At 48.7% G+C, this 25,407-nt stretch overlaps 2 protein-coding genes across 5 annotated transcripts in view; both read left to right on the forward strand.

Moving 5' to 3' along the window:
• The window catches only part of GTPBP3 (GTP binding protein 3, mitochondrial), a 61,783-nt gene extending 45,730 nt beyond the window's left edge, over positions 1 to 16,053 (forward strand). For all 3 annotated transcript variants that reach the window (XM_029613790.1, XM_029613791.1, XM_029613788.1), the window contains exon 9: positions 15,410 to 16,053. In XM_029613790.1, the coding sequence (XP_029469650.1) occupies positions 15,410 to 15,641 (232 nt within the window). In that variant the 3' untranslated portion in view covers positions 15,642 to 16,053. The remainder of the gene's footprint in view (positions 1 to 15,409) is intronic.
• Positions 16,054 to 16,905: 852 nt separating this feature from the next.
• The window catches only part of RBM10 (RNA binding motif protein 10), a 158,287-nt gene continuing 149,785 nt past the window's right edge, over positions 16,906 to 25,407 (forward strand). The window contains exons 1-3 of one of the 2 annotated variants that reach the window (XM_029613792.1): positions 16,906 to 17,072; positions 17,754 to 17,940; positions 18,885 to 19,053. In XM_029613792.1, the coding sequence (XP_029469652.1) occupies positions 17,810 to 17,940; positions 18,885 to 19,053 (300 nt within the window). In that variant the 5' untranslated portion in view covers positions 16,906 to 17,072; positions 17,754 to 17,809. Of the gene's footprint in view, positions 17,073 to 17,262; positions 17,283 to 17,753; positions 17,941 to 18,884; positions 19,054 to 25,407 lie in introns of those variants that run through there. The other variant, XM_029613793.1, reaches the window with a different exon arrangement.

Below are 25,407 nucleotides of genomic sequence, written 5' to 3' on the forward strand. Positions count from 1 at the left end.
CTCCGGAAGGACATTCCAGGCACCCACCACCTGACGTTGGTTTTAAGTTGTCTCTTCCCCCCCCCCCCTGGAGTTCCATTTCATGATCACTAGTTCTAATGTTTTCTTTCCAATGGAAAAGGTATGAAGTTCATCATTAAAACATTTTAGGTACTTGGAAGTTCCCTATATGTACGCAGATCAGTCCAGACACCTGGGTTTTGCCTCCCTGCCAGCAGATGGAGACAGAGAGAGTTTCACTGACACTGCACATAACCCAGTGTGCCACCTGCAGTCCCTCAGTATTTCTCTGTCTCCAGCAAATGGTAGATGGTGCAAAACCTGCAGTTCTGAAATCAGGAGACTGTTTTGGATTTATGAGCCTTCCTCCCAGGGGGATTTTGGGTCCTGTTGGGTCCTTCCCTGTTTGGTCAAGGTGGATGAGCTGCAAGTTAGTGACCCTTTTGTACACTTGTCCTTTGATTCGTGGGGTGTAAATCTGGTAGTCCGGATCTTTCCCCCTCCCGAGGCTTCTATGGCAGCTATAGGCTCAGAGCTGCTGTTTTCTTTTAGTCTTTCCCTTTTTTAATTTTGCTAATTTTTCTTTTTTTCTGTTAGCAGCTCTGTGTTCCATTCTAGGGAGAAAATATTGTAAGTTTGGTAAAGTTTTGAAAAAAAAAAAAAGTGGCTTTTTTCTGATCTGCCTGTGCTCCTGGAACCTCAACCTCTACACCAGAGCTTTCCAAACTTTTCATGTTGGTGACACACTTTTTAGACAAACATAATTTTCATGACATAGTAATTCAGTCTACTAGCAAACCGGAGGTTAAAGGTTAAACGAACAAAACGTATTTCGACAATTTATGTATGTTTCCTTAAATATATACATACATTTTTGTGGATTACATAATGTTACACCCATACTGAACCCCAGGCAGCTCCCGTTCATTCTCACATCGCTCCCTTCCCACCCCCCAGGCATGCACACATTCATTCTCACACACACAGAGACCCCCAGGCAGGCACCCATTCATACACATGCACACACTAAAGAATGAAAGAATGCTTCTTCAAACTTCAAGTATTAAAAAGACTCAGACCCCTACTTCACCCCCCATGATTTCAGATCAGTTCTGCAAGCAATCATATTTTCAAAGATTGATTACTGCAATGCTCTTTTACTTGGTCTCCCAGCTATCTCCCTAAAACCTCTCCAAATGCTACAAAATGCCACAGCCAGGATTCTAACCAAAGCAAACAAAAGGGACCACATTACACCAATTTTAAAGAATCTCCACTGGCTCCCTATAAAATATAGAATCCTCTACAAAACTTTTTCAATCATCCACAAAACCTCCCCTCTTGACCTCGGGATCCCATTACAGCTGTATTCATCCTCCTGTCCTTTGAGATCTGCACAGAGAGGCTCTCTTAAAAACCCCTCCAATCAAAACATCTTCAAACAAAAGAGCCTTCTCCACAGCCGGCCCGAACCAATGGAACTCTCTCCCTTCAGACCTTAGGCTCGAACAATGCCCGATCACCTTCAAAAAAAGACTCAAGAACTGGCTTTTCACCCAAGCCTACGCCTGAGTTGGACTTTACTCATTCCTACCCACCCTGGACAATTCATTATGTCTCCCACTGCTTAATAATCCTAGATGCAATAACAAATTTTTCTAGCCAACGATTGATCGCTTGTCACATGTTTGATCCCAATCTCTTGTATTTTTGATTTCTGTTATTTAAAATGATCTATTTCATAATGAGTTTAAAATGAGTTATATCCTAGTTCTTCATTTCCCTGTTCTCTGTAAGACTCACGTTTTAAGTCAAATTCAATGTTGTATGTAAACCAAAGTGATTAGTAACTTTGTTACTAGAACCTCGGTATATAAAAGTGTTAAATAAAGGCAGACCCCCCCCTTTCTTTCTTTTGCCAGCAACCTCGGAGCCTCTCTGCTGCCACTGTCACTGATGTCATGTGGATATTTGGGGAGGTGCTGATTGCTGCTACTGGCACTGAAACCCGTTCTGCTGCCTCCTCTGTGCAGGCCCCGTGATATTAAATATTTGCGGGCTTCCATTTCCTCCATGTCGATCTCGTACATTGCGAGATCCGCATAGAGAAAGTGCTACTCTTGCACATTCCCAAAGATTACACGTGCCAATCAGTAAAAAGTAGTTTATTTTTTTACCTTTGTTGTCTGATCTTAGTTTTCTAATCAGTTGGTCACAGGCTTTTTTTCCCACCTTCCCTTTCTTGATTTTTTGCCAATTCCTTTTACAGGGTCTTTTTTTTTCTATTTCTTTTCTCTCCATCTGTCTTCTTCCCTCATAAACACAATCAGGTTCTCATTCTCACAGTGGCCCTACTACTGGGTTTCCTCCTCTTCTCGGGCCACCATGACGTGGGATATTCGGCGGCCCATTAACGCTGCTCTTCTGTACACGGCAGATGCTCCTCCTTCCTGCCCACATGGCTCCGGCAATGTTTTTCTTCCTGGGCTGCACAGGCAGGAAGGAGGAGGAGTGACTGTGACCCTTTTCTTCGGGCCGTGGTGAGGTAAGCTCCACCACGGCCCCGCTGATCTTCCTGCTGTAATTCCCTGCTTCCGCCGGCCCTACTGCTACATGGACCGGGCGACACAACCTTCAAACTGCAGGCGACATACTAAGGTGCCGCGACACAATTTGGAAAGCTCTGCTCTATGCCAAAGAAAAATATTGGTTTCTATGTATCTGTCTTTGTTCTCATAAGAGTACAAAAAAAAGAAAACAAGGCAAAGAGACAGATGAGGAGTGATATGATAGAGGTCTTTAAAATCATGAGAGGTCTTGAACGAGTAGATGTGAATCTGTTATTTACACTTTCGGATAATAGAAGGACTAGGGGGCACTCCATGAAGATAGAAAGTAGCACATTTAAGACTAATCAGAGAACATTCTTTTTTCACTCAACGCACAATTAAACTCTGGAATTTGTTGCCAGAGGATGTGATTAGTGCAGTTAGTGTAGCTGGGTTTAAAAAAGGTTTGGATAAGTTCTTGGAGGAGAAGTCCATTAACTACTGTTAATCAAGTTTACTTAGGGAATAGCCACTGCTATTAATTGCATCAGTAGCATGGGATCTTCTTAGTGTTTGGGTACTTGCCAGGTTCTTGTGGCCTGGTTTTGGCCTCTGTTGGAAACAGGATGCTGGGCTTGATGGACCTTGGTCTGACCCAGCATGGCAATTTCTTATGTTCGTGTTCTAACTAAGATAGAGGAATCTGTGCAGCAGCGGGGTTCCAGCGGGAGCTCAGCGATGGGGGTTTTTTCAGCAGCTTCTCTGCCTGCGGAGAAGACCAGGTGTGGGTGTGGGCTCCGGGGTGCTGTGGGACTGTTCCCCTGCTTGCCTTTGAGGTGCTGGTGGTGCCGTGGGTGCAGGGAGGAATAGCGTGTGCGTGCAGCAGAAGCATTCAGGGGTCTGCATCAAGCATGGCTGCACTAATAGAACAAGCCTCACTGATGACAGGGTCTAGCACCAAGGCTTTCCCTGTCAGCGCAGAAACGGTGGCCATTTTTTATTCCCTAGCAGCATCAGCGGGAGAGGCAGCTGAATCCCCCTCCTCAAATATCACTGGCACTTGCATTGAAGAGGAGTAGAAGTCTTCTGTCGGTTTTAATTTGTTTATGTACAAAGCGTGTTTAGCATGCTGCTGCTCTTGACCCCAGTCTCTATGGATTCTTGGCCAGCCAAGAGGCCTGAGCTGTTGAGAATCTCTTCAGGCCAATGATTTTCAGTGCTGGATGTTAAATGGATCCGGGCCTAAAGTGCAGGCAGGCTTTACTTGGCCATGTGGTAGGCCACCGCAGCAGTTCTTTTCTCGCGTGCGTAGGCACGTGCACTCATTCTCACCGCGTGGCGGTTGTATGTGCTGGGACCTGTGCATGTAAGGCCAGGGCCTAGATTTGTGTGTGTAAGTCTGCAACTTAGACTTGAGTGCATATTTGCGCAGGTACTTGAGCATGGACAACTGTGACTTAATCTTGATCGCGTATTTGGGTGCATCCTGGAGGGGTGTGCATGTACGCCCAAGTGGCATTGGTGTGCACACAGGAGGCCACTTAGAGCCAGAGCTCAGGAGGGCTAGGTGCCAAGGACGAACAGGTCCAAGTGCCTTGCTATCTGTGAGGCTTGCTGTCTGATAGCAGTTCAGTCCTCACTCACTCTCTCTCTTTTGCGTTAGTGCTGTTTAGATGCTCAAAGCGATTTGACTATTACAGCTTTTGCCCATGTTGGGACATTCCCTCTGCCTATGGTGTCTGGAGGAGGAGTGGAGTGGGAGATGAGGCAATGGTCAGTTCTCCTCCCTTGTTCCCGAGGGCAGAAGCTTCCCCGAGAGAGGTTGGAGAGAACAAGGTTGGGCCTATGGGCTCCGGTATAGATCCATCCTCCTTCTCCTGGGTGGAATGTTTCCAGGGCCTGTAGACCTTTCTACAGGGGTGCCCAATGAAGGCGAAGCAACCAAGTATGTAGGGATCGTGTGCTCGGGCCTCCTATTTGTCAATCATGGCAGGCAAATGCCACAGGGAGGCTATCCCTGGTAATGTTCAAGGGGGTGTGGATCATGAGATGTCTGAGGATTCCGATGGAGAACTAGCTTTCTCACTTCTAGAAGAGGGAGCAATTGCATATGATTGAGAACCGCTTTGGACTCTGCCCAAATGTTTCTTTTTTTCACAGAGATGTCTTGCTGAGTCTGTTGGCTGAGACCCTGAACTCTTAGTGTGGCAGGAGAGTTTGAGGCATATTTGCACATAGCCATCAGGCCGGAGCACCAGAGGTTCATGGTCTTTCAGGCTCTGTCATGTAGGGATCCGTTTTTGCGGATTTCCGGGAATAGAATCTCATTGAGAACAATGCTTTCCTTTGTTCCTAAGGTGGTATCTACCTTTCATGTTAATCAGATGGTAGATCTTCTGGGTTTTCCAGTGTAGACGAAAGATTCTCCTCAGGATAGAAAATTACATCTTCTGATGTGCGGCGGATGCTACTTCGCTATTTGTAGGTTACTAATGCTTTTCATCGCTCAGATCATATGTTTGTCTTCTTCAGTGGACTGAAGAAAAGGGGACAAAGCCTCTAAGGCTACCATATCTCGTTGTCTTAGGGAGGCTTTGTTCGTCTTAAGTTTGTAAGAGACAACAAATTCCAGTTGGTTTGCGGGCACATTCCACTAGGATGGAGGCTGCTTCCTGGGCCGAGTGTCAACTTCTGTCACCACAGGAGATTTGTAGGACGCAGTGTGGTCCTCAGTTCATACCTTTACCAGGCATTATTGTCTGGATGTCAGGGCACAGGATGAGCCATCCTTTGGGGAGAGTGTCCTATGTGCAGGTCTTTTGGGGGCTGCCCGGTTTAGGGGTGCTTGGGTCCATCCCACTGGTCTGATCTGGATATATTCAGGAAAGGAAAATTGGTTCTTACCTGCTAATTTTCGTTCCTATAATACCACAGATTCAGTCCAGAGGCCCTCCAATTTGATGCAGAAAAACAGGTTTTCTGCCACGTTTTGCTGCTTAGTACAGAATTTTTCTGTTTAATAAAGAATTTTTCTCTTAGAGGGCAGTTATGGGATTCACTTCCTTGTCTTGTTTGATTCTTGATTAAGAAGGTTTATAGTTCAGGGTTATCCACCCTTTAGTTCCCTATGTCTGTGTGAAGGGGTATCTAAAGTATCTTGACTTTGTTTTGCATGCCGTCCGCGGCAGACCCGCAGCACGGACCCCTCACCTCTCTGCAGTAACTCCAGCACCTGGTCCCTTGTCTCTGGTGGCAGTGGGCCGCCAGCTATCCTCTGACCTCCCTTGGTGCCTCTGGCTCAGCTGCAGTCCCTGGCGTTCCCGGTCCAGCCATCACGTCCATTGCTCAACGACGGGCCTCTCTGCATGGCCTGCGGAGAGACACTGCTACACGGCACCACGCCCGCATCACTAATGCTTAAGTAGGGCCCGCGGCGGGAACCAAGCCGCAGCCCCAGATGATGTCAGTGGAGCACTGTTACTTAAGTCTGGGCTCCGCTCCCTAGCTTTGCCTTTGCAACAGGTCTCCTCGCTGGTTGAGTACTCATTGCCTCCTGAGAGTTTCGTCTCACTCCCGTCTTGCTGTTCATCGCTGATCCTGGTTCCTGACTCCTTGCTCCTACGTTCCTGCTCTTCACCTTTCCTTGGATTGCCTACACGGACTTTGACTCTGCTTCACCTGACCACACCGTTGACTTTTTCCAGACCCGGACCTCTACATCACCTGACCACGCCATTGCCTCTCTCCAGACCCGGACCTCTGCATTGCCTGACTATGCTTGACCTTCTCCATGATCAGACCTCAGCCTTGCTTGCCACTGCTTCCAGATTTCCGCCTGACTCAATCCTGTTCCTAGACACCTTTTCAGCCTACTTCCTGGACTTGTTCTATTCAGGCTTCAGCCTGCTCTTGCTCGGGTGCCCCCCTGTCTGCCTTCGTTTCTTTGGCGCCCGAGTCTCCAAGACACTACCTAGTCCAGTGTAAGACTGTACCATCTCTCATCTGCTGTCTCTGGGTTGATCTCGATCTCCACAGAGGCTGACCTAAGTCCAGCCGGCCCCGGCACCCAAAGGCTCAACCAGCAGGGAACGAGGGCTGGTATTGGTGAAGCTCCAGCTGGCCTCTGCCTGCCGATGGTGGGGACCCGTAGGTCCCTACCCTACGGGTTGTGTCAACCCTACCTTGGCCCAAGGGTCCACCTCAGACGCATCAGGCTTGGGCACAGGTCAATACTGAGGTCCTGCAGGTGGCACTCAGTTAAGAATCAGTGCCTCAAAGTTTTGTTCTCCGACTCCAGCTGGAAGGGATGAATAACCCACTGGTCTGGACTGATCTGTGGTATTACAGGAACGAAAATTAGCAGGTACGAACCAATTTTCCTTTACATGCGTCTTGTATCAGTCAACCAATTTGTAATCCATGCCACCACCTTTGTGCTCACTCCCATAATTCGCATTTTATTCACAAGTCTCCTATGCGGGACTGAATCAAAAGCTTTGCTGAAATCCAAGTAAATCACATCAAGCGAGCTTCCTTGATCCAATTTTCTAGTCACCCAGTCAAAAATATCAATCAGATTTGTCCAACAGGACCTTCCCCTGATGGGAATCCATGCTACTTTGGGGCTAGCAAGCCACTGGATTGTAGAGAATTCATTATCCTTTCCTTCAGCTGTGTCTCCATTAATTTTCCCACCACGGAGGTGAGGCTAACCAGCCTGTAGTTTCCAGCCTCTTCTGTGCTCCCACTCTTGTGAAGCGGGATCACCACCGCTGTTCTCCAATCCAGCGGCACCCGTCCCGTTTCCAGGGCTCTATTGAACAGGTGCTTTAGCAGACCCGCCAGCACATCTGAGTTCTCTTAGTATCCTGGGATGGATCTCATCCAGCCCCATGGTCTTGCCCACTTTGCGTAGTTCCTCCCATATTCTCTTCTGTAAATGGAGTTTCGTCTACTCTACTTCCTTCTAAGATCTTGTCAACTAGCAAATGTCCTTCTCCAGGGTCTTCTTTAGTGAACACCAAACTAAAATATTTGTTTAATATTTCTGCCATTTCTTTGTTTCTCTCCACATGTTATTCCTTGTCACATCTCATAGTAACATAACATAGTAACATACTAGTGATGGCAGAAAAGGACCAAGAGGTCTATCCAGTCTGCCCAGCAAGCTTCCTATGGTAGTATCTGCCACGCCATGCAGGTTACCCAGTGTTTCTCTTAAGGGTAGCAACTGCTGCTCTGTGCAGTTATTCAGTGAGCCGCCTTGAAAATTCAGACAATGCTGATGTGGTTTGCTTATGTACTTTGCCTTAGAAGCAGCCCTGTACTTTTTCATATACATGAAAAAGTACAGGGCTGCTTCTAAGGCATATCAGTATCCAGACCGTATTAGTCAGGGCCTGTGTTGGTGGTCATCTCAATCCAATTCCTCTTCCAACCCCAACTGTCATCAAGGCTTATTGGCTAAGGGTAGTAATCTCTTGCCTTCTGTTTAGGGTAGTAATTGCTGGTCAGTGCAGGTTACCCCCATGCTTATAAGTTCCCCAGACTGTAAAAGTCAGGGCCCTTGTTGTAGACTGAATCCAACTCCTCTTTTCCCCCTGCCATTGAAGCAGAGAGCAATGTTGCATCAAAAATATGAAGGCTTATTGATTAAGGGTAGTAACTGCCGCACCAGCAAGTTACCCCCATGCACTCTTTTCCTCATTTCCATCCTCTAGACTTTCGGGATCCACAGTGTTTCTCCCATGCCCCTGTTTTTGTCTTCGCTACCTTCTCCAGCAGGGCATTCCAGGCATCCACCACTCTCTCCGTGAAGAAATATTTCCTGACGTTGGTTCTGAGTCGTGTCCCCTGGAGTCTCATTTCGTGACCCCTAGTTCTTCTAAAAGGTTTGACATTTGTGCATCATTAAAACCTTTCAGGTATCTAAAGGTCTGCATCTCCTCTCCTCCAGGGTTTACATATTTAGGTCCTTCAGCCTCTCCTCATGAATCATTCGATGGAAATCCCATATCATCTTGGTCGCCCTTCTCTGGACCATCTCCATCCTGTCTGTATCCTTTTTGAGACATGGACTCCAGAATTGAACACAATTTCAATTTCACTATACCACTTCTAGCCCCCTTCTTTCTCTGATATATCTGAAAAATTATTTGTCACCTTGTTTTACCTCTTTGGCAGTCCTTTCTCCCACTTGACCTTTTGCTTTCCTGATTTCTGTGTTCGTCTGCCTCAGCGTCACCAGATATTCTTTCCTGTGTTCCTCTTTTTGGGATCCTTTATAATTCTTGCACCCTTTCTTTTTGCCTTTATTTTTTCAGCCACTTCCTTTGAGAACCAGATCAGTTTTATTCCTCTTACTCTTGTTAACTTTTCTAATATATAGATTTGCTAGCGTGTAGCCAGATGGACTCAGGACCAATGGGTTATGCTCCCCTGCCAGCAGATGGATGCAGAGTCAGATTTCAAAGCTGACGTCACCCTAAGTACACCCTTGCAGTGATCTCAACCCTTCAGTATTTTCTGTCTCTAACAGATGGTGGACATACCTATCCCTATGGGGATTGCTGTACTTTTTGGAAGGAGAAATTCAACATTTAAATTGGAGAAAGATTGAGCCCTGCTCTCCTGCGGTGATACCTAAAGGTCCCTCCCCCAGTTGAGAATTCCTGAGGCGATTTCCGAGATCCCTCAGAGGTGTGCCTTGGTCAGGTAGCCAATTCCCGACGTGGGCTTTGCTGCTGAAGCAGCTGAAAGGCAGCAGGTGTAGGAAGCTGAGCACAGCAGTGACAGGCAAAGCCCCCTCCCCCTCCGCAGCCGTAGACCATCTCTGTACTCAGCTGGTAAGTGCTGAGCCCAGGTAAGTTTAAAAAAAAAAAAAAAAAAGTACCTCCTGATTCAGAAATGTCTGGAGAGGTTTTTGGTAAGACTTCCTCCAGTCTCCTTGCTCAGCGCACCGTACTGATGTTCCTGATCCCATTCGGGTAAGGGGAAGTGGGCTTCCGAGCGGGTTGAGCGGACCCCGGTGAACTAGGCCCCGCTTTAGGCTTGGTTGGCACAGTGGCTGTGGCAGTGCCATTTTGCGTGTCTTTATGGGTGCCGTATTCCCCTCCATAGAACGTTGGTACGTGCAGTGCTTTGGCTCTACGCTCGTGCTATGCTCATAGTGTCCCACACATACATACGCGCACAACCTACTAAGCAGAATACAGATAAAGCTGGGTGCATGGGCTGTGCATACTCCTCGCCGCGCTCTGCCTAAGTGCCCGAAATCTGTGCGTAAAAAATTTTAAGCGCAAGCCGACAGATCGCACAGTTACTGCCACCAATGGCTCTGGCAGCCAAGAAACATAAGCGCCTTTATCTCTGCGCTGCTTGTCATATTAGGGCTTCACAGTGTGACGTGCAACTTATGTCAGCATTGTGAGGAAGCCCAGGGAGAGGTGGCCTCCCCGGAGTTTGCTAAGCCCGGCTCCTCCCATTCAGAGGATGGGTTAGCCACAGCCTTAACTGGAAGTACCCCGGATCTGAGTACCCCTGGGACAAGGTCATCCATGGGAGAGGGAAATTCAGCGGCACCTACCCCAGTACCTCCTGGGCTAGGCATGGACCCGGCTGCCTTCTCTTGGATGGAATTTTTCCAGGGCCTTCAAGCCTTCATACAGGTGCAGTCTGCTACCTCACTGACCCCTGTCCGGATGGAACCTCAGCCGGTAATCCCTCCCTCTCCCAGTCCTATCGGCAGACCTCGAGGCATGCCCTGCCTCACCAAGTTTACCCCTGGCAGGAACCCGCAGATTCCTTGGAAGATGGAGAAATTCCCCCTGGCTTAGAACCATATCGGACCATGTTACAGTTTTTTTCCAGAGACAAATTGCTGGCCCTGGTTTCCCAGACCCTGAAGATGCTGGGAGTTCCCGGGGTGCACTCTGTGATGGAACCAAAGAAGAATCCCATTCTGATTTCCCTAAGGAAAGCCTCTTGCTACTTTCCAGTACTGGAAGCCATCCAGATGTTGATTGACCTGGAATGGGATGCCCCAGAAGCAAGTTTTAAAGGCGGACCAGCATTATAATCTATATACCCACTGGATTTGGCAGTGAGAGAGCATTTGCGTTTCCCTAAAGTGGATGTGCTGGTCTGTGCTGTCTCTAAATGAACAACTGTCCCAGTGGAGGGAAGAGCGGCCTTAAAGGATGCGCACGATAGACAGATGGAGTCCATCCATAAACAGGCCTTTGACGCAGTAGCAATGACCTTACAGATTGTTTCTTCTTGTGCCCTGGTAGCTCATTCGTGCCGCTTACTCTCTTAGGAGGTGGTTGACTTGGGGGTGAATTCCAGAGTGGTTATAGAACCTGCTGCTGCCGCCTTCTTAGCTGACATGGGCTCGGATCTAGTCCGTACTTTGGCCAGAGGAGTGGCCTCATTGGTGGCGGCCAGAACACAGCTATGGCTGCGGAATTGGTCAGCAGATGCAACCTTCAAGAAGCCCTTTAAAGGATCACTCCTTTTTGGAAGTGAATTGGAAAAGCTAGCCAGTAAATGGGGCGATTTTCAAGTTCCCTGGCTACCAGAAGATAAGAGAGAGCAGTTACAGTGCTCCTTGCCTATGAAGGGTTGATTCAGGGGCTCCTGATGCTTTTGCCCCTACAGAAACTTGGCAGTTCAGAGGTCTTGGCCCTTTGGGAGGTTTCAGTCCTTTTGTGGTTGATAGCCCAAGAGAGGGACAGGCTTGGGTTCAGGTTCGTCCCAAACCCCCCAGTGAAATTTTGCCAACCCACCCTCGGAATGAGGAGATAGGGGGTCTTTGTCCCTCTTCTACCAGCGGTGGGTCGAGATCACTTCAGACAAATGGGTCCTGAAGGTCATACGAAAAGGATATGCACTGAAATTTCACAGCACTCCTCGGGACATATTCATGATGTCTCCTTGCCATTCCCAGCACAAGAAGCAGCCAGTGGAGTCTACTCTTTTTTAAGGCTCCTCAGGATGAGGGTTATAATCCCAGTGCCTGCTCCTCAGGAAAATACGGGGCGTTATTTCATCATACCCAAAAAGGAAGTTCCTTTCGCCCCATCCTGGAACTCAAGAGCATCAACTGACATCTATGAGTGAATCATTTCCACATGGAAACACTACGCTCCATGATAATGGCCGTACAATCGGGAAAGTTCTTAACCTCCCTGGCCCTATCCAAGGCCTACCTACATATTCCAATCCATCAAGAACACAGCTTCCTACGCTTTGCAGTACTGGGTCACCATTAACCGTTCCGGGCACTGCCCTTTGGCCTAGCCACCAACCCCAGAACATTTTCCAAAATTATGGTGGTCATAATGTTATCACTGAGGAAAGAGGGACTCCTGGTGCATACTCGGACAACTGGTTGATCCGGGCCAAGTCCGTGGAAGAGAGTCTCTTGGTGACCAACAAGGTGACTTCCTTGCTTCAGGAACTTGGCTGGGCCGTAAACCTGGACAAAAGCAGTCTCAAGCCCTCCCAGTCTTTGGAATATCTGGGAGTCTGGTTTGACACCAAGCAGGGCAAGGACTTCCTTCTGACCACATGGATAAGGACGTTGATGTCCCAAGTGTGTCAGTTGATGAGCACGATATGCCAGACGGTGTGGAGCCATCTCCAAGTTCTCGGTTTGATGGCCAGAACCCTGGAAGTAGTGCCATGGGTGAGGGCACACATGTGACCATTTCAGCAGTCATTACTGTCAGGTTGGAACCCGCAGTCTCAAGACTATTTGATTCGTCTCCACTTACTGATGGCAATATGCTCTCTGCTCCAGTGGTGGCTGCAGGAAGCTCATCTGAGCCAGGGGTGTACCCCTGAACTGGCTGGTCCTCACAACAGCTATGGGCCTCCAGGGCTGGGGAACTCACTATTAGAAGCTGACAGCCCAGGGATGTTGGACCGAGGAAGAGGCCCTCTGGAAAATCAACCACCTGGTAGCCTGGGCAGTCAGATTGGTGGGTCTACAATTCAGCCACAGACTCCAGGGTTAAGTGGTTCGTGTAAAGTCGGACTACGCAATGACAGTAGCCTACATCAACTGCCAGGGTGGAATCAAGAGCCAGCAAGTGTCACAGGAAATAGATTTTCTTATGGAATGGGCAGAAATACATCTACAGATGATCTCAGTCTCCTACATCGCAGGAAGAGACAAGGTCAGAGCAGACTTTCTAAGCAAGAAGAATCTGGATCCAGGAGAGTGGGCGTTGTCGGCAAAAGCCTTTCAGCTGATAGTAGATTGCTGGGGTCTCCCGCCCATCGACCTGCTGGTCACACCCCACAATACAAAGGTTCCCCGATTCTTCAGTCGCAGAAGAGATCAGTGGTCCCTGGGGATCGATGCTCTAATTCAGACCTGGCCAGAAGAAGAGTTGCTGTAAGCCTTTCCTCCGTGGCCCCCTGCTAGGCAGAGTCATTCACAGGATCGAGCGCCACAGGGGATGAGTCATACTAATAGCTCCAGATTGGCCCAGGCATTCGTGGTATGTGGACATGCGGAGACTCCTGGTGGAGACCCCCCTGTGCCTCCCACTGCACAGGGGCCTGCTACAGCAGGGGACCGGTCCTTCACGAGAATCCAACTCTATTCTGTTATGGTCTGGCCCTTAAGAGGCTCGCCTGATGAAGCGAGGATATTCTGTGGCAGTAATTGCACCTTACTCTATGCTTGGAAGTTCTCTAGGTCCCTAGCGTATGTGCAGGTCTGGAGAGTATTTGAAACCTGGTGCGAAGAACATGGTGTGTCGTTTCTCCCCCCCCCCCCCCGTTCAAAATCCAACAAATTCTGGAATTTTTGCAGGACGGTTTGAATAAAGGTTTGACCCTTAACTCCTTGTTAACCTCGTTCACCTTGCCCCTTCTGTTTTAGGGGCGAGGTGAACGAAACCTGCCTATCGGCTTTTCCGGACATGGTCTGTTTTCTGAAAAGAGTGAAGCACCTCCAGCTACCCCTACGGTGGCCGGTTCCCTTGTAGAATCTTAATCTAGCATTGGAATTTTTGGCAGGGCCCTCCTTTCGGCTGCTGCACAGTCTTTCCTTGCGTTCTTGGTGGCTGTTTGCTCAGCACATCACATCTCTAAACTGCAGGCATTGTCTTGTCGGGAACCATTCCTCCAGATGATTCCAGGAGCATTACGGCTTCGTACCATTCTATCCTTCTTGCCCAAAGCAGAAGGATAGAATGATAATTTCGTTTTCCTTAGTGTAGATAGATGGATTCAGCATCCCACCCATGGCTGCCCAAGAACGGTGCCAAGGATTTGCCCGTGGATTGGATATCTATTACGGATAAGCCGTCATTCAGTCCCTAGATAAGGGCATCTCTACTGGGGTTCAGTGTTTGGTTGAGTACAGTTACGGTTATCTGTTTTTAATCATATTTTTAATCAAGTTTTTTCACTAGTAATCCACAGTGGCTTTTGAAGAGAATACTGAAGAGCTGAGGTTGCTGCAGGGTGTATCTAGGGTGATTTCAGCTTTGAAACCTGACTCTGTCTCCATCTGCTGGCAGGGGAGCACAACCTATTGGTCCAAATTCCATCTGTCTAGACTAAGGAAAATGAAATTATCAGGTAAGTAATTTCTCCTGTAGAATTTGAATTTGTAATAACGTCTTTTAGCTTGGCCCACTGTTGTTCAACCTCACCCATTTTCTCTCAGCCTTTTTTAGTTTTTCCTCCAGGTACCATCCCCATTTTGACACAGTCTGTATTTTTGAAATTCAAAACTCGGGTCTTCGTGTGTCTTCTCCATATCTTATTTGCAAAATCAAACCATACTATCTGATGATCACTGGTGCTCAGGTGAGTTCCTACCTAAACATTAGGAACATTATCACCATTAGTAAGCACTAGGTCGAGTATCACACCCTCCCTTGTGGTTTCCATTACCATTTGTTTGAGCAGAGCCTCTTGAATGGCACCCACTATCTCTCTACTTATTGTAGATTCCACAGAAGGGATACTCCAATCCACATCCACCAGATTAAAATCTCCAACAATTTCAACACTTCTTCCTTCTTTCCCACCTTTTGGATATCGTCTTTGAGTTTTCTGTCAATTTCTTCTGTTTGAGTCTGTGGCCTGTAGATCACATCATTAAAAATGGAAGCACCATCTTCTTTTTTTTTTTTTTTTTTTTAGGACGGTCTATAATGCTTTTTCTCGACTCCCACATCCTTTGCAATTCAGTTGCTTTGATACTGTTTGACATAAAGAGCTGCTCCTCCCTCTTCTTGTTCCTTATCAAGTTATAGCCAGGGATGGCTGTATCCCAGTCATGAAATCAGTGAACCAGGTCTCTAACAGCAACAACGGCCAAGCCTGCCTCCACCATTAGGGCCTGCAGGTCTGGGATTTTGTTGCCCAGACTACAAGCATTTGCAATCAAAGCTTTCCAACTATTCTTCCTAGTCACCGTTTTCTGCTTTTTTGAACTGATTGATTGTTACTTTCTCTTCCTTCTTTCTGTTTTGGGGGTGACATGCCAAATTTACTGGCCACCTCCATCCACCCCCTACTCCCTAATTTAAATGCCTGGTAATGTATGATCTGAATTTTTCACCTAGCATCCTCTTTCCTGCCATAGACAATTGTAGACCATATAATCTTTTATCGCTCCTTACATGGCCCAAGCCTCCAATGTATCCAAAACCGCTTTTCTTACACCAGGTTTTTGAGCCAGGCATTGAAATGATCTATATGGCATAACCTCTTCTTTCCCTTTGCATGAACAGGTAATAGTTTTTACCACGTGTCCTGCACTTCTCTTTTCTGTAACTTACCAGTCAGTGCTTGTCTGCTGAAAAGCACAGTCATATGTATTTGTCTTCCAGGTGTGGTGACCCCTTGGTTGGAGCTCCCAGTCTCACCCAGACACGGCATCGTCTGCACCTGGTCGGATGCTTGGAAGCACTGGCTCAATATCGCCATTACAGAGAGCAGGATCTCGTCCTGGCTGCAGAGGGGCTTCGGACAGCTCAGAGAAACTTGGGAAAAATTACAGGCAAAGTGGGAGCTGAGGATATTTTGGATGTCATCTTTCGTGACTTCTGCATCGGGAAATAGAGGTCATGCTTGTTTCTGCCCTGCTGTAATGTTACCTTGAGGAGAAGAACTGACCTGAATGTGGAGAAAGAACTTTAGCATGATCTCTGCACACCCAAATTTAAAGTTGGGTCTGGTCACAAATGGAAATAAGTTTGGCAATCTCAGGGTCCGATTTACTAAGCATTTTTCTCACAGGCACAAATGTGTAGTAAACAGGTCCCTCAGTCTAACCTTTAATCACTTATTCATGTCCAGCAGAAGTTAATTTTTCACTTTCACAAGGGAAATGTCTGCTGTTACTTTCTCTGAGCAGGGAAGAAATGCTTGGACTATAGTGGCAAATGACCTGCTACTTGTGTATCATGAATATATAATTAAAACTGTAAGTTATTCCAATAAATGTATTTTTTCTAAGATTTTTTTTTTTGTCTTTCCTCATTGTATTGTGCTTGAGCATTGCTTTGGTTGGTTTGTCCCCCCCAAAACTTTCCCCTAGGGGTTGCCCCTCTCTTCATGTTAGACAGCCTTTTTGCTCCAGCTCAGCCATCCTCTATCTCTACCCTGTATGTGCACTGCCTATCCATACCAATTATTTTATTAAAACCGGGCCTTTTTTTCAGGGGTTACATGCTGGTACTGGCACATCTTTTTTTTTTTTTTCCTCCATCTACTTGATTTGCCCTGGATTATTTAGAAACAAACATGCATCCAGCATGTGAGAACGGGTACCTTCCCCCCCCCCCCCCCCCCGAAAGGGCACTGCACAAATCCCTTGGTGGTATCAGGTCAGCACCGTCAGGGGTTGCCATGTGCCCTTTATGGGAGAGAACTAGAATATTACAAAATGCTATACAAACACTACATGCCGGTATATGTCATTTCCCTGAAGCTCTCACCCTATAAGGCAATGGGAGATAAAATTACTTGCCCAAGGTCACATGGCAAACGACAGTGGCACAAGTGCGATTTGAGCCCAGGTCGCCTGGTCCCGAGTTCATTGCTCTCACCAGTTGGGCGACTGGCTTACTCGGTTGCATCTGATATCGCCACCTGTATTTGCTTTCAGTTCAGAACTTACTTCATCTCGGTGCCAAGTTGGTGATCCGGGGGGGGGGGCCAGTCTGGTGTGCAACTGCATTAGACTGATACGTGCGTGTTGCATTCAGAGCTAGCAGCAGCTGCACACCGTTCAAGACGCAGTCAGCAGCATCCTGTGTACAGCGGCTCCTCCGGGACAGCAGGGGGCACTGCAGCCGGGCTGACGTCATAGTCCGCGCCTGCCTCTCCGGCCGCCCGCCCGCGGGCTCGCTGGTTCGTTCTGTTCGCCGCTCCCGATTGGCAGTCGAGGCCTTCCCCGACACGACTCCGGCGGCACGAGCGCTCCGGTGACATCACAGGCCGTCCGCGGGAGGAAGCCGGAAAACGGCCGGGAAGCTGGGAGAGCCGGAGGTGAGGAGGTTTGGGGGCTGAAGGGGAGGAGTGGGAAGCAGGCTGGGGGGGGAAAAGGAGGAGGGGCAGCTGCGGAGGGAGGCTGGAGAAAAGGAAAGAGAAGGGGAGAGCTCGAGTGTCGGGGGGGGGGGGGGGGGGGAAGAGGCTGGGGTGGAGGCCTAGGGTCGGGTGAGAGGGAGGAAGGAGGCAGCGTTAGCTGCAGTGCCTAAGGTATAAGAAGCTGCGGAGGGGTGGGGGAAGAGGAGCTATGAGAATAGATGAACATATATTTTTGGTGGTTGTTTTGCTTGTATGTGTTCTCTGCAGCTTTCACCTTCTGACATCATTAAAGGATTGTGTATCACTGTTCTGGTGCCACATAGATTTTAATGGCTGCTTGATGTACATTTTGGTTTTATACTGAACTTGTAATCCAGACGGAATCCTAATGTGCTTTAGAGCCACAGAGAAATATCCGTGCAGCCACATCTGGACTAGATGAGCTAAGAGCACACTTCCAGTACTTGGGCTTCATGACAGCTTTCAGAAAGGAAGCAACGTTAGTACAAATGCAGTAGGATGAAGTGAGACATAAAAGGATAAAATATCTTGTACACTGTCACATGAAGATTCAGCATCTGTTTCCTACTGTAATTTTTATACAATACTCAGATTCTGAGAGTTAATCATTTGCTTTGACAGAACCGTGGCAGTGAGCTGAATGCTAGGGCCTGTGCCTCTTGCAGAAAGCCGTTTAGATGGCGTACCCTTACAGCGGGGAATCCTGGTCCTCTGCCAAGGACAGAAATTTGTCGGAGAGTGGTAAAGAGGGGAGAAAAGCAGCATACAGGAATTCTGAGAAGAGCAAGAGGATGGACTACGAGAGGCGGTAATAAGCTGACCTTTTCAGAATGGAAAAAATTTTGCATCCTGCTTAAAGTCATTCTGTATCACAGAGAAATCTCAAAACAGTTATACCTTTATTCTTCCTCTCTGTTCTTTCTCCAGAAATAATTGTTTTTGTGTTTCTTGCTTCAGACTATTTTTGTTCATTTTTATTTTTAAGATGTTTTGTCTTTCTGGCCATTCCCTGTACAGTTTAGGGCAGGGGTGGCCAACTCCGGTCCTCATGACCCACAAACAGGCCTGGTTTTCAGGATATCCACAATGAATTCGCATGAGATAAATTTGCATGCACTGCCACCACTGTATGCAAATCTATCTCATGCATATTCATTGTGGATATTCTGAAAATCAGGCCTGTTTGTTGCTCTTGAGGACCGGAGTTGGCCACCTCTGGCCTTAAGCATCTTTATTTTTTCTTGCAGCATCTGCACTGATCCCTAATCCTTCTGGCAGGGCCGTTGTAAGCAGTGGGCAAGCAAGGTGACCAAGCAGTGGGCACGCATGCAAACTCTGTTGGAAGCAACCCTTGCTCTTGTGCTATTTTTATCTAGTAGCCCTGCCTTCCAGCTTTATAGTAGATTGGAACTCATGTTCCATGATGCGCAAGGAAGTGAACTGATTACAAACTGGCAAAACCAGAGGAATGTATTGGCAACCATGTTTAAAATGGATCTTCCAAATTAAAACTTTTAAAGTGTTTTTCTACTAATTCTAGTAGTCTCGGCATTACTGGCTCAAGAAAACATTTCCAGTGTGGCTAAAGTGTTCCAGCTCTTACTGTCCCCAAAATAGCACAGAAATGTTTATTTGCCAGCGGTCCCCTTTAAAATATTGCACAGAAGACTGTGAGTGGTTTCCCATAAGCCTAGACCAGGAGACACATGGGTGAGGTTTTGCTGGTGACAGCCCTGCTTTTTTGTCTTGCAGACGCGGCCGTGGAGACCGCATGGGAAGGTACGGCGCTGACTGGTCCCCAGATGAGGCAGCAGAATCGGGAGAACATGATTACCAAGATGTGGATTACCGATCATACTCCCGAGACTATGGTAGTAAAGACCCCCAGGCAGACTATCACTCCTCTGAGAGCTCAGCTGAGGTGAGGAGAGGACTTCAGAGGTGTTAGCATGTCTTCTTTTGAAGCACTTTGGGTTAAGGCGATGCCCATGAAATTATGTACAGTTGGGTTATATTGTGCATGTTTTATACAATCTTGTTTTACAGGTATATGTTTAGTATTTAACTGCTAACTTCAGAAGTTAGAGCAATAGTTCTGTAAAATGTCTTAAGTGTTTAGTGCTAACCTACATTCCTGTACATACCCAGATCAGTCCAGACAAGTGGGTTATGCAGCCCTACCAGCAGATGGAGGAAGAGAACAAACCTTGAGGCATTGCCACATAACCAAGAGTGCTTCCTGCAGTCCCCCAATATTTCTCTGTCTCCAGCGAAATGGTAAAGGTGCTAACCTGCAATCTGACCAAATTTAATTTGAGAGACAGGTCTGGTTTTCCCGAAGTTTCGAAGGCTTCCTAAGGTGTTAGGCTCCTTCGTAGACCATTCCTCAGGTGGAGCAGGGCAACCGGGGGGGGGGAGGGTTGGAACCCCTGGCTGGTGTTCGCCTTCGACCGGCCGGAGGTCCTGATAGCCAGAGGCCTGGCTCCCTCAGGGTCACCGATGCCCCCTCCTGAGTCTGCATCAGCCTATCAGGGAAGTACCCTGTTCTCTGTAATCAAGCTGTTTTTGTTGTTGTTTTTTTTTTTTTAAACGAGAGAGAGATCTTGACCTTTTTACAGCAGTTGAAAGGAACAGTCAGCAATGAGTGCCTTAGTGACAGTCGGAGCTGTCAGCACTTCAGGAGGGGAAGGTTGGGGGGTGTTTCTCTCCCTTCTCCCTCGCACCAGGGGTCCCAGGGCTGTGAGGGAAATCACGGCTTCGCTCTCCGGGACCGCGGGTGCGGTTTCCTTTTCCTGTTCTCTGTCAGTCGGGACCTCAGGCTGGCACTGCTGCGTGCTTTTTGCCAGCGGGACTCTGCCTTCACGTCGGGGGTTTCCTGCGAGCCGCTCCAACCGCTTTTTGCGGACGGTCAACATACGCACTGGCTGAGCTGCGTGTGGGGCCTGTACTGCTGCGGGAATGGCGCCATATCCATGTGTAGCAGCCTGTGGGACCTGGTCTGCTCAGCTGAGCGGGTGATGAAGGAATCTCGGGGAGGGATCCCCTGGAGAGGTGGGCCCTGGCTGTGGCCGGGAGGATCTCGGGGGCGACTGTACCCGCTGGAGATCACGTGCAGGGCTCTGCGCCCAACAGAGATTCGTAGGATTCCCCTCCCTCTCTGTCGCCTGTAGTACAGGATGATGTCGATGGGGGTCAAGATTCAGAAACCAGTCTTTCTGGTCAGGGGGCTTGAAGACCCAGAACATTTTTCTCCAGAGTTTGTTCTACTCCTTCATAAGGCCTTCCTGACGAGGAAGGGAGTGGGGGGTCAAGCATCCGAAGAGGCCACCCTCGCATGCTTCTAAGAACCCAAAGGTGGTTCCTACAGGAGGATCCAGGGATCTTTTGCGATGACTGGGTTTGGGTCAAACAGGTCTGGAGCTTGACCCCAGGGATGGGGTGGACTCTGATGGTATTCTGGAGGACCCCCTCAATTTACAGGACGCCGTCCTGGGTGTGGACACGGATACAACCCCGAATGTGGATCCAGATGCGAATAAGGATGATCTGGACCTGGATGAGTTGCTGGTGTTGGAGGGTAATGATCCTCGAGTAGTCTGCTTGTTTAAGGAGGAGTTCCCTGTACGTACCCAGATCAGTCCAGATTCCTGGGTTTTGCCGCCTGTCCAGCAGATGGAGACAGAGAAAGTTTTACTGACACTGCCCCTTAACTTGAGGTGCCACCTGCAGTCTCTCAGTATTTCTCTGTCTCCAGCAGATGGTGGAGGTGCAAAACCCTGGGTCTGCAGTCTGGGGGGAAAAAAAGGATTTTGGATTTACTGAGCCTGCCAGGGGATTGCTAGGTCCTGGTGGGGTCATCCCTCCTGGTTGGTGAGGCGAATGAACAGGGGGTTGGGAGTCCTGATTGCTCATTACCTTGGCACTAGTCAGGGTGAATTATAGAGGTTCCAGCTTCTGCACCCTGTGGGAGGATCACAGCCTGCTGCTACTCTCTATGGGAAGAATCCTTTTCTTTTTAATACTTTAAAAAAATAAAAAAGGAAATGAGCGATATCTCAGTTTGCTAGCAGGCTTTGGGGAGCAGCAGTTTGGGCGGTCTTGGAGCAGCCCCTCCCGGCGCTTCAGCATTCTGGTTTTCTGGTGCCTTGTTGTGGCAGCTCTCTACTTCGGGATGCCGCATGGTTCCTCCTCCACGGTTTGTGGGGAAGCGCGCATTCCTCTCCTGCGACAGCCAATGCGCTCGATGCCTCTCCAGGGGAGAGACTTCATCAGGTAAGGATGCGCCTTTTTCCTGTGGGTGCCGCGAATCTGGTGGGCTCACCTCTCCGAGGCCGGGAGTAGACGACCCATTCCCGCTGAGTGTGGGAACAGCGGCCATTTTGTCTAGTTTTTCGGCTGCCTCGTGGCACGCGGAAGGGGAGGAGAATTTCTCTTCCCTGTTGTCTCCTGAGCCTGGTACCTCCGGAGAAGGTCGGATTAGGGCGGGGAATCTTGTCCTGACTGATGAGGGCTCTCATGATGACTTGGATCCTTTGTCGGATTTTTCATCCGATTTTGTGCTGCTGCTTCATAAAGCTTACAAAGCCAGGAAGGCCAGGAATGTGCACAAACCTGCAGGACAGGCCAAGAGGCCCCAAACGTCCCGAGATCCTAAAGCTACCAGGGCCGTAGGGGCCCCGGGGCCCTCTGCGGCTCCGGACTCCTCTCCTGAATTTTCAGAAGGGGAGGACCCGCCGACCGCAGAACGGCCCCCTCACAACGCAGTCTTAAAGGATCAGAATTCAGTGCTGGAGTTACCTAAGGGATCAGTGGTTGAAGGGGATGACCCCAAAGTGGTCCGCTTATTTTACAAGGAGGAGCTAGAGCCTTTGATCCCTGCTTTTCTGGAGGAGCTAGGTTTAAAAGCTCTGCAGGAAGAGTTGTCTCTGGTGGACGTGGATCCTATACTCACTGGTATGCGAGGTCCAGCAACATCTTTTCCCTTCCATTAATCAGTCAGTTCTATGGTATTTAAGGAGTGGGACACTCCTGATACAGGTCTGAAAGTCAGCAGGTCCATGGATAAGCTATACCTCCTCCCAGAGAACCCTTTGGAGCTTCTCCAGATCCCCAAGGTGGATGCTTCGGTGTCGGTGGTCACAAAGAAGACGACCATTCTGGTGGCTATTGCCACGGCTCTAAATGACCTTCAGGACAGAAAATTGGAAGCGAACCTCAAGAAGATTTTCGAGGTTTCAGCGCTTGGCATTCGAGCAGCTGTATGTAGCAGCTTCATGCTCAGAGTGGGCTTGCGCTGGGTGCAGCGCTTACAAGCTGAAAAGTCCTTGTCTGATTCCGAGACTCAGGAAGCAGAGCGGCTGGAAGCCATGGTGGCCTATGGTGCTGATGCTTTATATGATCTTCTCAGAACATCCTCCAGAACTCTAGTGTCGGCGGTTTTGGCTCGCAGGCTCCTCTGGTTGAGGAACTGGTCAGCCGACATCTCCTCCGAGGCTTAGATGGGCGCTTTGCCCTTTAAATTAAAGTTATTATTCGGTCAAGATTTGGAGGAGATGATTAAATTTCTTGGCGAGAACAAGGTGCATAAGTTGCCCAAGGCTAAGCCCAAAGGGAAGAGCTCCTTCCAGACCCGTTTTCAGGCAGGGAGGAACGGGCGTTTTCACCCTGCAAGGGCCTCTAGAAACTCCCAGCAGCAGCCTGTTGCGGAAGAAGACTGGGGAGAGATGGTCCTTCCCAAGGTAGTTCCAAATCTTACCAATGATGCCAGACTGGTTCGCTCCTTGGTGCCAATCGTTGGGGGCCGGTTGTCCCTGTTTTACAAGGAGTGGACCAAGATTACGTCAGACCAGTGGGTCTTAACATAGAAATGACGGCAGAAGGAGGAAGTGACGTCATCCATGCAGATGGCAGCCTGAACCTGCGGCTCCTCCGTTCAGCGACAGCATCTAATTACATCGAGCACTCCAACAGCACTACTTTGGGGGACAAAACGCACCCGGGGCACCCCAGCACTCATCCCATGTCGAGCCGGAAGAAACCGCTCGATTTTAAAAAGTATTCTTACCATAAATTGGTATTACCCGAGGAATCGCTAGAAAGCAACATGGCGGCCGGCAGCGTGGATGCGGCGGAATCGCCGGGGGAGATGGGGGAGGAACAGCTGGATACTTCAGATCTGCCTACCAAGGCAGACATGAAACGCTGGTTTGCGGATTTAAAACAAGAATTGGCTGCCAATACTGCCGACCTCCGTACCTCGATTGAAGATATTAAAGGGGACCTGGCTGAGAATGGGCGGCGACTTTTTGAAGTTGAGACCCGAGCTGAGGCAAACAGCGAGGAGGTGAAGGTGAACCGTACGAATTTCTCCCTTATACAATCTGAGGTAGAACGCCTGCAAGATAAGGTCGAGGACCTAGAGAATAGGTCTCGGCGGAATAACCTCCGCTTTCGTGGCGTGCCTGAACTCCCCGATTATGCCGATTGCGCTGCTGTGGTGAAACAAATCTGTGGCATGCTGCTGCTGGCTGGGGAGACGGCCCAGCCCCTATCTGCGGATGCAGAGATTCAGCTAGTTCGAGTGCACCGGGTTCTTGGCCCCAGGGTCAACAATCTCCCCAAAGACATTATTGCCTGCTTTCAGGATTATGTCTTAAAGGAACAACTAGCAGGCATTGCTCGGCGACAAAACAAGTGGCAATGGCAAGGCCACGAGGTAATGATATTTATAGACCTCTCCCCAGTGACCATTAAGAAAAGGCGGGATTTCAAACCAGTTACAGAGCTTTTGAGACGGGAAGAAATCCGTTACAGATGGCTGTTTCCCTTTGGGCTGTCCTTTTCTGTGAAAGGAGAAGCGCACCGAGTAAAAACCCCAGCGGAGGCTTCACAAATATTACAGACAGCCGGTTATGGAGAGATTGCGGAGCTGCCTGCGGCACCTAAGCCACCCTTGCGCAGGGAGGACCCACCCAGGTGGCAAAGAGTTAATCGCGGTGACAAGCGGCTGCGGAGGCACCCGGACAAAGAACCGCAGGGATGAGTTCTCTCTGGGCCCTGGTTTCTTGTTGTTTGGAGTCTGGACAGTGCAGATCATATCGCCTAGCGCTGCGCTGTGTAGGCGCTGAGTACGCTGGGACACACTGGGTCTGCTTGGTGCAGGTCTTGTGGCTGTTTATCCTTAGTTACACTCTGTGCTGCCATGTTCTCTATCTTTGAAATGTTGTTCATTATTGGTTGGTAATCCGATCTCTTATTTCCAGGAGTGTTTGTATGTTTACTCTTGAAAGTATATCAGGTTTCTAGCTGTCGAAGGGGGAGGGCTGTTGCTGGAATGATTGTGTCCTCCCATATTTACAGGGTATGGGCCTCTATGGCGGACCATACCGATCGGGGGGTGGGGGCGCGGGGAAGGGGCATAGAGGTGGGCCTGACTTATGGTTTCTTCCTATTAGGGGGACTGCCAGAAGCTGGTTATGGGGACAGGTGGGGAGCTCGCTCTGGTATAGCCATCATCCGATTAAACTAGGATTTCTCTTATGTTTTTGATATGACGTCTATACATATCCAAACCCTAAATGTTAAGGGCCTCAACACCCCATTAAAACGCCAGTCCCTTTTTTCGGATTTGGCCCAGCATCATACTATGATAGCGTTCCTACAAGAAACACATTTGAAAAAGCGATATGAGCGCTTACTACGTAATAGCGATTATCCGGGACAATACTGGGCGGCACGGCCGCTAGCCCATAAATATTTGGGGGTGGGCATCCTTATTCACAAGAATTTACACTATGAGCTTCTAGGCTGCTATCCAGACCCGGAGGGGCGATATGTTTTAGTGAATGTGGCCATTGCGACTGTCAAATATTCTTTACTCAGTGTTTATGCCCCTAACGTGGCTCAGGATGTTTTCCTGGCTCGTTTGTCGCAGTTTCTCGATCAGAGCGCAGAGGGCCACCTCCTTATCGGAGGGGATTTCAATTTAACCACGAACCCCAGGCTAGATAATTCCAATGGCAGTACCTCCAATAAACGGAGAGAGCGCCAGGGCTTCCATAGTTTTTTAAGGCGTTATAAGTTTAATTGACACATGGCGGGTTTGGCATCCCAAGCAGAGAAATTATACTTTTTATTCTAGGGCCCATAAAACATACTCTAGAATTGATTACCTCTTAGTCGACAAGGGATGCTCAAACCAGGTTACTCAACCGGCCATTGGGGCTATCACCTGGTCCGATCACGGTCCGGTGTCTTTACAACTAGCTGTTTTGGC

The sequence above is a fragment of the Rhinatrema bivittatum genome, chromosome 8 (genome assembly GCF_901001135.1).
Source record: "Rhinatrema bivittatum chromosome 8, aRhiBiv1.1, whole genome shotgun sequence".
NCBI classification, from domain to species: Eukaryota; Metazoa; Chordata; class Amphibia; order Gymnophiona; family Rhinatrematidae; genus Rhinatrema; species Rhinatrema bivittatum.